Raw genomic sequence first — 15,533 nt, forward strand, 5'->3', positions numbered from 1 at the left:
GCTTGTTTTGTTAAAATATTATATGTTGAAGAAAAATTCCAGAATACATAACGCTGTTGTTTAGTTAAATAAAACAATTTAAATGTCTGTCTGGTGATGTTCTCCTCCTAATACCACATGGCAAGAAAAATCATTAATATTTGGAGAATTATCTGTTGAATTGGAGATATTTATGAAGTCATTGGGGTGAACTATCTGCTTCAATTAACTTTGGTGAATGAAATAATCAGAAAATCATTCATTTTCTGACATAGCTGTAAAACTAGTATGAAAAGTTTTCAAAATAAATCACTTAAAAATGTATAGTGTGTACCTTCTAAAAATGAAACCTACGTCTACCTCTGAGTTGTGAAGAATATGTATTAAGGTTATAACAACCAACAAGAATGCACTTTTATGTAGAAATTCATGATTAAATTGAGTCTTCCTGACTAGTGATTTAAATCAATTTGATTTAAATCAAATCCACCCTGGGCCGCAGCCATGTTGTGAGCCGCGGAGTCTGCTGCGTCCAAGGCTGCTTGGAGGGCCGCTCTCACTGCAACAGTGCCCTCCTTGAGGATCGCTAGGAATTCCTTCCTTCCTTTGGGCACCGAGACCTCGAATTTGGCAATAGACTGCCACATATTGTAGTCATAGCAGCCAAGGAGCGCTTGGTGGTTGGCCATTCTCAACTGAAGGCTGGAAGATGAATAAATTTTTCACCCAAACAGATCCAGTCTCTTCGTATCTTTACTCTTGGGCGTAGTCCCGGGCTGACCCTGCCTCTTCCTCTGGTTAATGGCCTCAACTACGAGGGAGTTTGGGGCCGGGTGAGCATAGAGATACTCATGGCCTTTAGCTGGCACAAAATATTTGCGCTCAGTCCTTTTTGAGATGGGTGGCAGGGAGGAGGGGGTTTGCCATAGGGTATTAATTATTTTTGATACCCCCTCATGTAGGGGTAAAGCCATTTTAGCGAGTGCTGTGGAGCCAAGTATGTCGAACAGTGAGTCTGATGACTCCTCAAGTTCCTCTGCCTGGAGGCCCAGGTTAGAGGCAACCCTCTTCAAAAGCTCCTGATGAGCCTTGGCATCATCTTGCAGATGTGGGGGACTCGTAATCGCTTCATCCGGCGATGAGGAGGATGAAGCCAGCACTGAGGGATCCACCACATCCCCTGGTGGTCCAACTGGCTGCTCCCCAAGCTCCTCATGGGCCTGAGGGGGGGGTCTTTCCCTGTGGGGCCTACACCTCTGCAAGAGGGTGGGATGCTGCGGTTGATGGCCTGAGGCCCCCGCCACTGATCAGGCAGTCTGGGAAGGCTGGGTGAACCCCCATGGATTCCAGGGGTACCATGCTGCCGGCCATTGGCCCGGAGGCCACAGGGTCAGCTGTGGTGCTGATGAGGTTGATGGTACCACTGGTGCCAGCACCAGGGACTCCTGATCAGTACCAGAGTTGTAAGAGGAGTGGATGCTGCGACGTGACCGTGACCAGCTGGCCTGGCAGCCCTCCTCCCTACAGTGCCAGCTGCTGTGCCTCGACATCGACCTGTCCGATCGGGATGAGTTCCTCTGACAGGACCCCGGGGATCTTTCGCATTCAGCGGATCTGCGTCAGTAGACCGGCAATCTATGCCTCATGCTACTTGACCTGTACTGGGATCTAGAGCAGGACCGGGAATCAGAGTGGGCCAGTCATCAGTAGAATCTCCCCGATCAAGGGGATTTGCACCTCGGCGACAGCTGGCGGGTAACCGATGATTCCGTTCCGCCAATTGGCCACAGGACCGGTGCAGAGGCATTGGAGACACGATGGGTCAGTCTCAACTCTCAAGCCGGCGGGGGTGGGGTGGTGGGTGTGTGTGCGCCTCCACAGGTCTCTGCCAGGTTACTGGTGAGCAGCGCCTTGAATCCCGCTGTCGGTGCCCAGGGTCTGGAGACCGAAGGGGGCTTCTTTGAGCCTGCCTCCCAAAGTCTAAGTCATGACAGCTCCATATGGGCAAGCGCTGGTAGGATGTTCCTCATGATGGAGAGTGGCACTGCTGAGGCGGGGACACTCAGAATGGTCCCAAGGCGGGTTTACCCTGGTACTGCTGGAGTCGGTGTAGGTGGCACCGGTAGCGTCAGGATCTCCTGTGCTGCCTGCAGGGCTTTGGGCATTTACGGAACTTTGAGCTGACAGAGGCCCTCATCACTGTCCGGTGTGTCAGGCATAGCACGGGAGGGGCGCGACATTAGCTGGGGCCTGACTCCCTGATGGAGGTGTTGAGAGCACGGGTCTTGGCTCTCCTCCGGTCCTCTCCTTTCCCTTACGGAAAGTGGGAGATCTTCCCCTCGCGGACCACTTGGGCTTCTTGGCTGGGGTGGGGGGAATCAGTGCTGGCTCATAGATGGCACCAGCGGGGTGCTCCGTACCAATGCTGCAGTGCTCGGGGCCGAATCAGACCTCTGCTCCGTGTTAGGATATAGATATTCAGGCCTGTCTGTAAAGGCCTATACTCTAAGAATTTAGGTGTATTCTTATCACTTGGCTAGTGATAGAGGTATAAAAGAAAGAATCAAAATCACTGTCTGCTGGTGTAAGGGCCTTCTCTTACTGTGACAGTCTGAGGCCCTGTTCTTAGGCTAAGGCCTTTGGCTAAGTAGCAGAGGCAGCCATAAGCTGGGAAGCGAACAGTCACATCCTCACATTCCAAACTAGTTACACTGAAATAAGGTGCTATTCGGCTGTTAGGAATACAATCCTGTCCTGATAGTTCCTATCACCTCCAGAGAAAGGGAAGTGCCTAGAAAATGTAAAAGGAAACTTAGTTTGATAGCATCCTGTCTGGCAAGAACTCACTTATCAATAGCTGGGATGTGAAATCCTCACTTCTGTATTGTTTTGTCATTATAGTTCCCACTTTGCTGTTGTTTGTCTGTATAATCTCTGTCTGGTTCTGTGATTGTTCCTGTCTGCTGTATAATTAATTTTGCTGGGTGTAAACTAATTAAGGTGGTGGGATATAATTGGTTACATAATCATGTTACAATATGTTAGGATTGGTTAGTTAAATTTCAGGAAAATGATTGGTTAAGGTATAGCTAAGGAGAACTCAAGTTTTACTATATAATCTGTAGTCAATGAGGAAGTGACTGGGTGTGGGTGGGGGTGGGCATGTGAGATGAGAACAGGGAATGGGGGTAAGAAAATTGGAATCATGTTTTGCTAAAGGGAGAGATGGGAATGGGAGTAAGGAAGTTGGAATCATGTTTGGCTAAGGGTAGGAATGGGAACAGGGACACAGGTGTAAGGCTCTGTGGTGTCAGAGCTGGGAAGGAGGATACTAAGGAAGGAAACTGGAATCATGCTTGCTGGAAGTTCACCCCAATAAACATCGAATTGTTTGCACCTTTGGACTTCGGGTATTGTTGCTCTCTGTTCATGTGAGAAGGACCAGGGAAGTAAGTGGGTGAAGGAATAGGCCCTCTAACACTCCAGTTCCAGGGTCAGCGCCAACTCCATCAGAGGTGCCCTGAGACAGATGTCTCTCTCCTTTTTTGTTCTGGGTTTGAACCACTTACAGTTGTGACACTTGCTGCTTATTGTGTCCTTCTGCTAGACACCTTAAACAACTAATATGCGGGTCGCTGATGGGAATGGGCCGCTTAGAACCATCACATGGTTTCAAGCCTGGTGATTGGGGCATACCCTGTCTCTAGACTGAGTCTGTCCAGGGCCAACTAACTAAAGCTAACCCTAAGGGTATTACTAAACTATATCCAACTATTTTACGAGAAACGCTCGTGGGACACACTGAACTAAGCGAAAGCTAGCTGAAGCAGCAGCAGTTCCAGTGCAATCACTGGCGGCACAAAGGAACGGAGGGTGGGGGGAGCCGGCAGCGTCCCTTATACCGCACCATGCGGTTGCCGCTCCAGTGGGCGCCAGAACAGTTTTGATTTCTTCAGCATTCTGTAGGGCCACTGTCTGATGATTTCCACTCAGTCTCCTAGGCTTGATCCAACTCAAACAGGAGTGTCTCCATTGACTTTAATTGAGAGTTAGGCTGTTAGTGAAGCAGAGGTGGAATAATCAGGCTAAATAAAAATGCTTATGCAGATGTAGCCTTTGAGCATTCATATTAGGCTGAGAGATAAGGGGGAGAAAAAATAGTGCAACATAAAAAGATTCTTTTGTCCATGATTTAATCTAGTAAATATTACTTTTAATTTCAAGTATCAAACTGCAGCGCATCACTGAGTGATATACTTTCAGTCGGTTCTGCTGTGATTTTTATCTACAATGCACTGAAACAAGCCATGTTTAAAAACCATGTAAATCGAGAAATTACAGTAAATGGAAGATTAATGCATGACAACAAAATTAAAGTGTCAAGCCGTGAACAAAAGAAAAGAAAAAAAAAGAAAATGAAATGGAGATGAGCATCCAAAACAGCAAAATATATTTGAGCAATAATATTACAACACAGATTTCATTTACAGAATCTAAAACCAAATATGAAAAGAATCTCCCCACACAAAAATTCTATCATCATTTATAAACAAGGAATTTCATCCAATTACACTATCCAGCGCAGGCAAGAAACTGAAAATGCCATCTAACCACTCAAGTGTATCACCCTGTTAGGTTATCACCTTGTGAACTGAAGGGAAGAAGAATTTATAAGTTAAAAAAAAATCCTAGGAAATGTTTTAGCTAAAGACAACAAAACGCAAACTCCCAAAGCACAAACAAAAAGGTGGAGATACAGAAGTGATAGTGCAAACATTTTTAAAAAGGAAATGGATTTGTCCTGTATTTAGTCAGAGAAAAACATCACTGTACATTTTCAAGATGCAGTCCATTTCAAGACAATTGTTTTCAGGAATCAGTGCAGCTGTATGTTTCAGCAAAGTGTGCCCTGTAAACGAGGTAACTGAAATGTAAACCAAGCCAATATAAAGTGAGCTCACAGCTGTGGTAAAAATACACACCTTTTGAATGAGTGGCTGAATGTACAGTGCAGAAGTCAAGTACCTTCAAAATAAATTCAAATCTTGAGTCACCTGCTGACGCCATACTGCTCATTCCTAAGCATTTGCTCAAATGAGATACTCTTTGGAATCAGATTTAAATAGCACCTTATGGCACTGAGATTCAAATATGGCCCAAACCCTACACCAGGATCAATTTAGGCTGAATTCCATTGAAGTCAGTGAGTCTCAATGAGGTCTGCCTGCATGGACCTTGGAGCAGGGCTGGAGCTTGCAACTGCAAATGTTCCTAAAATCACTTCTGCTTAACACTAGGCAGGTCACAGTTCCACAGGAGTGTCACCATGTCATCTATGCTCCAGTATCTGTCAACAAAATCAGTAACTTGAGATACCGTTAAATATTGTCTGTCCAGTCCTGACCAACCTTAGGGATAAGGTTTCTGATGTATTACCCACTCCAGAGGGTGGCCACATGAAGTTGGGGCATGGCCCTATAATTGCTTGGATGCCACAACACCTCTAGAGAATTCAAGCTGCATCCCTGCTGATCTTGTGGCATCTATACAGAGAGCTAGCCACAGAAATATGGAGTTCTGCAGTCATTCGTGCTGCTAGACAATGGAGCATGGAAGTTAGTGCCACTCAGAATTAATGTGTTTGAGTTCTGTAGGCTCCCAACCCCTGTGGTTCTTTTTTTGATTAAAAACAGATGGACAGCATGTTCTTTTGGACAATGGGAAAAGAAGATTCCAGACAAAAAGTCCAGTTAGTATAGCTATAAACAGATCTTTACATCTAAAATAGTATTATTAGAATACTATTATTATTCTTCAAAGTCTGAAAGTGAGCGACTTTTGAGTTCAGGTTAAAACGCAAGTATTTGAACTCAGGAAATCAGAATGTTGTAGTTAAATAAATACATGGGAAAATCTAGAGATACTCATTTAAGTTTCCAAATACCAACTTTACCTCTGCCTTCTTAATCAATAGCAATATCCCCCATCCATCTCTCAACTAAAGGCTAAAGACGATCCCCACTATCCTAGAGATAACGCAGCAGGCCAGTAGTTAAACTGTAAACAAATCCACTAAGTAGAGGCTTTCTTGCCTTCCACATACATGCCACAGCAGACATTATTTGAGATATTACCCTCTGCCCCTGCCCATGATTATATTATGGGCAGGTTTCCCCACACTAGGCCATTCACACTTCCAGCATAGGTCAGAGATCTCACACTTTCATATGCGGACAAAATATCACCATTTCTATATCTTCTCACAACATATAGGCCATAGACCTCTAATAAACTCTCCAATGATGGGCTCTCTCTGCAACCATTACTGGCTACAAGGATGAAAGCCAGTTATATCATTGTACAACAGCAGAATATACTGATGTAGTTCATATAAACACAAGATTTCTCCAGTTGCAACTAGACAGTAAAGGATCGCCCACCAGTCCATAGTGAATAAGCAAGGGGAGGAGTTAAGGCTGGTGATGAAATCAACAGTATTTGCAGATTCATGTTTATGTTTCCTTGAATTACAATGTTCTAATTTTCTGACTTGTAAAAGTTTGTGTTGTAACTACTATGTCCTAATAATGGGGCTTTAAAGAGACATAGTTAACAAGTTAAATCTGTCATTACATATTTACATTACGTTACACACAGATTTGTCTGGGTACTATGAGCCATCTAGATGGAGCATTCTATTACTGCAACTAAATTAATTGTTACCAAAACTGAAGCCAAAATAATGATCATTTTACCAAGAATAATAACTGTCTGTTTGAAGATCCCTCCCATCCAGACCCAAGGTTTGTCACTCAGAAATAGCTGAAAAATACTTTTGTAGACGAGCCCTGTAAGATCAAGATAGTGCTTCCCTTTTTTGGAACACAGTGTTCTCTGTTCCTGTATTGCTTTCTCTTAGTTACTATTATCTCAGTTGTTATTTTGAGATGGTTGAATGGAAAGAAACCTAACAGTTTATATGATTTGATTTGTCTCTCACCCACCTTAACTCCCCCTCCCTTTTTGTGGCAGGGCAGGAATGCTGATTTTCTTGCTAAACTAACTTGCACAACACAGGATAATAAACAAAATTTAGGGAAGGAGCCCTAACTTGCCAGTGAATTTAACTCATTGGAATTGACAGTTTGAAGGAGCGATGAGTTATTGGGGTTACTGGCGTGCCCAACAACTACTACTAGAATATTTCCTCTCTTGTAGGGTTTACAAATTAATATGTACCAGGATTGGCAGATTATCTAAATGAGTTGACCATTACGTTAAAAAACCCAGCAGGCTACGAGCCCTCAGAAGTCAAAGAGTTACAGAGCTCATAACATTGTTTTTCAGATGTTTAAACCACAGCTACATTTCAGGCAACTTCCTCAGCTAATGTCTTATTTATAAAATGACTTGCATTTTTACTAAAATGCTGGTGAACGAATGATGTAAATCCAAAATCTTATAAATTATTCACACACACACACTTATTCTGAAACAATTTTAAGTGGATCCACCCAGCAGCCTACAACTCTTGGTGTCCTGCACTTCAGGTGAACAAAGGCTAAGAGTACTGTGGAGCCAGAGAGTTCTGCCTTTGGAGGGAGTGTTACCTCATATAAACTGACAAACATCTCTGACTGAAGGAGCAGTGCTGACCGGTCCTCCAAAGAGGGATACTCAGGGCGGAGAGGACTAATTTCCCCAACAAAGGGAAAACCCAACCCTCCCTGTCAAACCGTCTGGTTTCAGTTAAAAAAAAAAAAAAAAAAAAAAAAAGATAATCACCCCCCTAGATCCAATCCTATACTCACCACTCCACAGGACTGGGGTCCTAGGCACAGCAGAGATTTCAGATAAGAAACCTGGGGGAAAGATTTCCTCTGAACTTCCCATTTTGTTATTCATACATAGTTTCTTTATGTAAACTTTGCATAATTTCTTTCTAAGTAGCTTCTTTTATTTTGACTTTTTCTGCAGAGAGAATAATTCAAAAGCCAAACTGATGGAAGTCCAGGAGATCTGATGGAATAGCCCATCCCTCCCGCCCCCAACTGCACACGCGCGCGTAAACACACACAAAACCTTTAGCACATTTATTATGCCTTATACCTATTAACTTTTTTAAAAGAAAATATCACCTGAGAGACTGAATTTATTTTGAAAAAATATTGAACATTTTAAAAATCACATTTGAAAACCTCTCTTTGTTGGCTGTCAACAAGAACATGGCTGGAACCACAAAATGTTCTAACAAAGATCCATTTCATTCCCTCACTCTGTGTGGGCAACTCCTATTGTTGTCAATGTGGGCCACAGGCAGGGACTGAGAATGCTAATGTAAATTAATTTAAATATCCTTGCAGCTACCTACCTACAGTGCTTCTTGAGTTTTTCTATTTTTTGACTCTGTGTTGTTCTATAATACTCTGAAACCCATCATAGAAGTGCGAGGGCATAATAAAATGATTTGAACAGTGGCTTGTTTCCTTTCCTGTATTTGACGTTTGAGAGGGATATAATTGCCATGTATCATCATATGAGCCATAGCTTATTAAAGCCTGTAATTTCTTGGTTCTGAACACAGGCAGCTTTCTGTCTCCAAAGTGCATGGTCATATTTAATAAATCTTTTACATGTTTATATACAACTCAGTAACAAAATTCAAATAGTATAATCCTATCCTCCTCATTTTAGAATGAAGCTTCCAACCCTTTGCATATACTGTAATTGCTCAAAAAGATGAACACAGTGAGTATAGCTACTGAAGTAGCAAGATTTCTTCAACAGAGAAAACTGTTACATATAAAAAATTGCAAGTCAATCAAATTTGAGAGTGGGAAAGTTCCCAGAGCTCCCACTTCTACTCATCTTTGGTTTTTAATTATGATTTGACAAGTTTGAAGCCTTGTCCTGTGTCCAGCACTGTGGGAAGAAACCAATTCATTTTAAATCTTTTCAAGCATCTAAAACAAGCCTTACAGACCCAGAACAGATTGAGACCACAAAACCAGTTTGCCAAATGCACCAATGGATAGGTAACACGAGGGAAGTACATCATCCAGTGTTTGGCAACATCACATCCTGTTGGCAAATGTAGAGTATAGTCACTCCAGCGTTTTGACACACCGTACACTGCTTTCACCGCACGGCCCTTTTCAGACCAGCTGATGCTATTGTCAGGGTTACAATTGTATTCGACCCATTCTCTGGTAAAGTCACCAAGTTGCGGAGGGTCTGCTTCCTCAATGTCTACCACTCTGGCAAATTCTGCTCCTTGTACTGCAATATATAGATCATTTACTTTTCTTACTTCTTTAACCCAAGGCTGGGAGTTCTCACAGTCTAACACAATTATAAGTCGCGAACAAAAAGAACCATTCTTCTCTCTCCACCATTCCAAAAGCGTGTCAAGCCGTAATGCATCGCCACCTGCAAGAAAGCAGAAAAATATACACCTTAGTATAGTTAAATTTTCAGTTTCCAACAGTAAACCTGTTTTAGCACCTTTTATGAAGGTGATAGGGTTTTTCCACTGCAGAGATGCTAACTAACCCAGCCAACTCAATGCTGCAGATGCAGTCATTAACTCATCCTTGTATTAAGGTAAGTAGGAGCAAAACCCTACCCTACCGTGAAATAAATTAAGCTGAGCAGCCTTTAGGAGGAGCTCTCTGCACTGGGGATTTGGTGCTGGATGCCAAGACTGAGCATGACTTCAAGGCTTAAGGCTGCCTCCATGAGGAGTGTGAGGCACCAGAGAGAGCTGGAGCCGACCCAACGGTTACCGTTCAGGGAAAACATTCTGTCAACTGTGCTCGGGACATGCACACACCTACAATGGAATGGACATGTGCAAGCACTTGGAGAAGAACAGCTACGCAGGGGCAGAAAGCTTGAGCTGGAGTTTACATGGTTTGCTTTATGTTAATAAGTTCAAACCTCAGAATAGGGTATGTTTTAAACCTACATAATATGTCTTGCCTATTTTAGAGCAGAATTAGTAAGCCACCTGCTTACACATCACCTTTGCCTTGGAAAAGTCATTTGGCCTGAACATTGATAGATTTTCTCTAAAGGCAGAAGAGAATGTTTCTGTGATGTTTAAAGAAAATTTAAATGGATTTTAAGTTACAAGTCATCAAAAAGTTACCATGATTTGAAACTTTTATTTGTATCTAACCTTTGTCTCCTTCTATCTCAAAAACTACTTCTGATTAGGAGTACTTGTGGCACCTTAGAGACTAACCAATTTATCTGAGCATGAGCTTTCTGATTAGTGCTTCAAACTTTCAGTATAGTTTCATCTCCTGAAAATTCAAACTATATTTGAAGAAAACAGACTATAATTAGGAAAAGTTGTTAACAATTTGGATCACTTTTGGCCCAATAAATTGAATGGGTGCTGTTGGTACTCAGTACCTAAGAAAAATCAGGCTACTTATTGAGGAGCATAAGGAAAAAATCCTGATAACACTAACTTCAATTGGATTGTTCACATGATGAACTTCACTCACACCTATAATGTTTGCAGACTGAAGCTATAATAAGGATTTAGATACACAATATTAAGGACCCAAGACTGAACATTTTGGTCTAGTTTAAAAAGATTATTTTTTAATAATCTAATCTAAAGTGACATTAGTAGGAAGAGGTAAGGAAATTAGATTTTTAAAGCAGATATGAATTTTAACCTAGCAATGCACCTTTAGAGACAATTTGCACCAGGGAATCTGAGTACATTTAAATAGAGTTTAAATTCTTTGAATTTATATACAAAATATGTATCACCAAAGTTTCTCAACTGGAAGAACAGATAAAGCATTTGGTACATCAGACAGGAGGCAACAAGTTCATGTATTAAAGGCTGAAGGCTAAAATATGAAAGTCTAGATCAGGGGTGGCCAACCTGAGCCTGAGAAGGTGCCAGAATTTACCAATGTACATTGCCGAAGAGCCACAGTAATACATCAGCAGCCTCCCATCAGCTCCCCCACTCCAGCCCCCAGCACCTCCCTCTCCCCATCATGTGTCGTTTTGCATGTACAGGAGGCTCTGGGGGGTAGGATGGAGGAAAGAGGGCACAGCACATTTGGGGGAAGGGGTGGAGTGGGGGCAGGGCCTGTGGCAGAGCCAGGGGTTGAGCAGTGAGCACCCCCTGGCACATTGGAAAGTTGGGGCCTGTAGCTCCAGCCCCGGAGTCGGTGCCTGTACAAGGATCCGCGTATTAACTTCTGAAGAGCCGCATGTGGCTCCGGAGCCACAGGTTGGCCACCCCTGGTCTAGATCTTATTTTGGAAGTAGTTCTCCCCTGACAGCATGGTTTTACTTGACTTCTGAAATATGCATATTCGTTGTATGAGAATTTACAGCAATTTAAACTAGACTAACTAGACTCTATTTAATGCTTTGTTAGATATGATCAAAGCCACCAAAGTAATTTTATCTGCCCTTTTTACAAGCATATTTCAGTCAGAAAAAGTGGCATCCATCTTCTTCTTAAACAGGTTTTACATTCAGGATTTACATTAAGGATGCAGGTAATCTATCATGGAGAAAGCCAATTCCCTTACAACCTAGCTGTGGGTGCAGAGTGGATACAATTTCAAGCCAAGAAAAAATGTGTGATAAAGACGAAGAAACTTTACTGTAACTTCTGAATAAATGTACAGACTGACTCAAACCAGACACTCAAAAGTGTTTAATTTGTGGCAACTTTATAACAAAACAAATCCTGTCTTTTGCTCACTTCTATAGGACAATCAGCAATCCAGGCTGTTATCTGAGTAGCATTTCCTTTTAATGCTTTAATGATTACTATCAACATATAGAGTCACCATACCCTAACTTAGAGAAGGGTTGCATTTGAAATCAAGAATTTCTAGTGACCATATAAATCACGAGTGTGAAGCTCAAGTGGCTGTAAACAAGACTTACTATAGCTACAAATCTGAGCATATTTTACTTTATAATATTTGCTTGATTCTATTCAATATTTTAATTTCTTACTGTCTTCATGCAACTGGATCAATTTCTACCAAAAAAATTCTGCTCAGATGCTTGATTTAGAATATTTTAAAATAAATTTTGCTGCAAATAGCAATTTCTTCCTCCACTCATGTATTTATTTCATCCATTTGTAAGGTGCCTGATGCAGAGTCCAAAGTGCATCCAATAAAAAGAAACAAATCCAATAAGAACCACCACCAGCTAGAATATGTGGCTATAAGTCCAAATCTTACATCTCCCATTTCTTTGGTCAACTAAACTCCAATTAGTCTTATCAGAAGGTGGCAGTTTATTATTAGTCATGAAGATGTGTAGCCAGAAGAGGTGTTCTTCTAAAATAGTGAATGTCAAGTGATACTCAAGAGTATATGGGATATCATAGCTGTCTGCACATTCCTATCTTTGATAGATGGTAAAAATGCATTTGTAATCTGTTACTTCCAGAGAAAAACTACATTAAGGATGGAGTTAAGGTTCAGAGTATATATTGTAAGTACAAATTTACAGGGATAGAATCATCTCTAAAACAAAGAAGATAAATCCACAAAATTCAGTGTCAGGTTCATCTTATAAAAACCAGAAACCTACTGTGTATACACCCTAGTTTGGTGCAAAGTGGTGTGACTGACCCAGTAAATTATACCTCTTTTAGTCCCACTTTGCTCCAGTGTAGCATATCTGATTTTTGGATTTGCACTAGTGAAAATTTCCCTAATTTAGATAAGCCCTAAATGTAAATTAGGAAAAAGTATTCCTTACTTTTTCACATTTTCAAAGCCCGCATGAATGACTTTCCTACATTTCAGCATGATCATGTGGGGGTATAGATAATTCAGAAGAGACGGTACTGTGGACCTAACCAAAAGAGAGCAACTTAAGTCTTTCTGACCCTCCTATACATACAAGTGCTAACCCCTCACACATATGTCAAGATCAGCCAACATCAGAGCTAGACACCAAGCTGTGGAAGAGACCTATGGATACGTAGCAGCATCTGACTCCTTCGGCAAGTTTCACAGGCAGTTAAACTGACAGCTCCAGTGACACAGACCAGGCTTTAGAGCCCGATTCTTGCCTTTTGAATTCACTCAGTGAACATGACCTCCCAGGCAGTTTTATTGCTCATATCTATGCATGACCAACTAACAGTTTTTTATACACCACTGTGCTACTTCCAAGCTTCCAACAATGAAGAAACATTGTTAGTGAGCTAATAAATACAGCAAGCCTCCCTTAAAGATGTCATTACAGCACAAAGACTACAGTGTTACTGGTGTGCTACATCATTGTTCAAGCCCCCAGAAGATACTACTTTCTCTACTATATCTGAATGTTAACATTTCATTGTTGTCATGAATCCGCTCCAGAGGTCAGAGGATGGTACAGATTAGAGGAGCTAATGACTGTCTGTTCCATCTGTCACAAAACATCACTGTCGGATAAACTATACACAATTATATTATCAAATACCCTTCAGCTTTTCAGCTTATACAGCTGGATGCATTCAAAAAAAGTTCTATCAGGCTGGAAAATCAAGCTACACACCATGGTTTACCTAGATCTCACAATGGGAAACTGATCATGAAAGTGATTCATGACAAATACTGATTGCTCCTTTTCTTTGTGTGGCTTTATACTATCTCTGTGAGAAAAAACTGGAGGTGTGCCAACATGCAAACCATTCATGGGTAACCTAGGAGGAACTTCCTCTCAAGAAAATTCAAATCCACTGAAAAATGTTGTCATGGCTTTTAAATCCTTTATTCTTTCTATATTTTATTTTTTATCATGTTTCCTCTCTATTTTTTGTAAAAGCAGCACTCTCTCTGTGTTGGTCTTTATTGTAACATGAAGACAGAGCTTCCCTACAGAAGGTCCTATGGCACAAATTGACACAGGTGTAAAAAATTAATTGGCAATGACTTCCAAGAAAAAAAGAGCTTTAAAAACTGAAAAAATACTTAAGGTATATCTATACCACGTGCTACAGCAGCCCAGCTGCGGCACTGCAGCTACACCACCATGTACACATGCTTTAGCAACAGAAGGGGTTTTTCTGTTGCTGTAGGAAGTCCACTCCCTCAAGAGATGGTAGCTAGGTTGATGGAAAAATTCTTCTATCGACCTAGCATGTCTACACTGGAGCTTACGTCAGCTTAACTACATTTCTCAGGGATGTGGATTTTTTACATCCCTGAGTGATGTAGCTAGGTTGACCTAAGTTTTAAGTGTAGATTAGACCTCAGTGTTACAGGGATCCAAATTCTGCACCAAAAATTCTGCTCCCCACCTCAACACAGCAATTTCAATAGCCTACTTCCATTACACTAATGGATGCCATCAAACAGTTCTTTGATCTATAATTAGAGAGGTGCTGGAAGATAACTTTCTGCTAAAACAGATGGCAGAGGTATCACGTGTTCCCATTTCCCCCCTTCCAATTCTCCCCAAAATCAAGAGGGTTCTGGCCACTAATGCCTAGAACACTCCCTGAAATTTTGTAATTGATTGGATGCGGCATTCAAAAGTTATCCACACAAATGCCACCAATTTGAGCATATGTAGGGCTTCGCAAGCTCGGCCAACAAAACCTGTATTAAATGCTTCATAAATAATGTTGAACAAAATCATCTTCCCAGGGCATTATGAATTGAATTAGATCAGATTACCACTTTATTCTAAGACTTCTGAATTCATTAAGTTTCATATAGCTTCTTGATGAACTCTGAACATTCCATTTAATTACATATATTTCACTTTGTTATTGCTATCATAAGCCTTTTATTTTTCATTTTTACTGTGGTTATTAAAACTATAAATTCATAAGTACTCTCAAATCTGTAGATGACTAAGCAACAAGGAATTCAATTTATTTGAAAGCTTGATGGGTTAACTTTAGCCATTTGTGTTTTACACCTCCTGCTCTTAGAACTAGAATGCTCACATGTACATGTGTAGCTGTCACATATGAAACTTCTGAGTTTTAATAATAGTATGGTACGATTTCATAGGAATAAAGCAATAATTATCTACTTGTAGGTTCTATCAATGAAAAAAGTATTATCAAAAGCTCCAAATGCTGGTTACCTGCTAGTGCCCATTCACCAGTGCCATGGGAGTGACCACTATAATATAAAACATAGGTATCATGTCTGGGTCCATCTGCAGTCCGAAGTTCAAGAAAAGATTTCAGCTTAGAATGAAGTGTATCAAAAGAAAGTCCACTTGTAGAATAGTCACAGCCATATGTTTCAATCATGTGATATGCAAAAAACCTCTGGATGGTATTAAGCATGCCTGTAGACCTCAAATTTAACTCTTGCACATGCTCAGGTGGAAGAAGCGTGGGTTGACCATCAGGACTAAACAGAAGAAAAAATATTTAGTTATGTTTTATTACTGTATTCATCACATACTTGTAGCAACTGGTGAAATCAGTTCTCTTTGTGTGGAATATTTTTGTTCACTATTGATATTTAAGTGTTTAACTACTTTGATGAAATACTCACTGCAAGGCTTGAAATCTAAATGCTAGATTGCAAACTGCA

At 41.2% G+C, this 15,533-nt stretch overlaps 1 protein-coding gene across 5 annotated transcripts in view; it reads right to left on the minus strand.

Moving 5' to 3' along the window:
- Positions 1-7,773: 7,773 nt before the first annotated feature.
- Positions 7,774-15,533, minus strand: part of TMEM168 (transmembrane protein 168) — a 31,573-nt gene continuing 23,813 nt past the window's right edge. For all 5 annotated transcript variants that reach the window (XM_084647354.1, XM_084647351.1, XM_084647352.1 and 2 more), the window contains 2 exons: positions 15,073-15,347; positions 7,774-9,408 (listed from right to left, as the gene is read on the minus strand). In XM_084647354.1, the coding sequence (XP_084503480.1) occupies positions 8,861-9,408; positions 15,073-15,347 (823 nt within the window). In that variant the 3' untranslated portion in view covers positions 7,774-8,860. The remainder of the gene's footprint in view (positions 9,409-15,072; positions 15,348-15,533) is intronic.

The sequence above is a fragment of the Lepidochelys olivacea genome, assembly GCF_965140295.1.
Source record: "Lepidochelys olivacea isolate rLepOli2 genome assembly, chromosome: 1".
Taxonomy (NCBI): domain Eukaryota; kingdom Metazoa; phylum Chordata; order Testudines; family Cheloniidae; genus Lepidochelys; species Lepidochelys olivacea.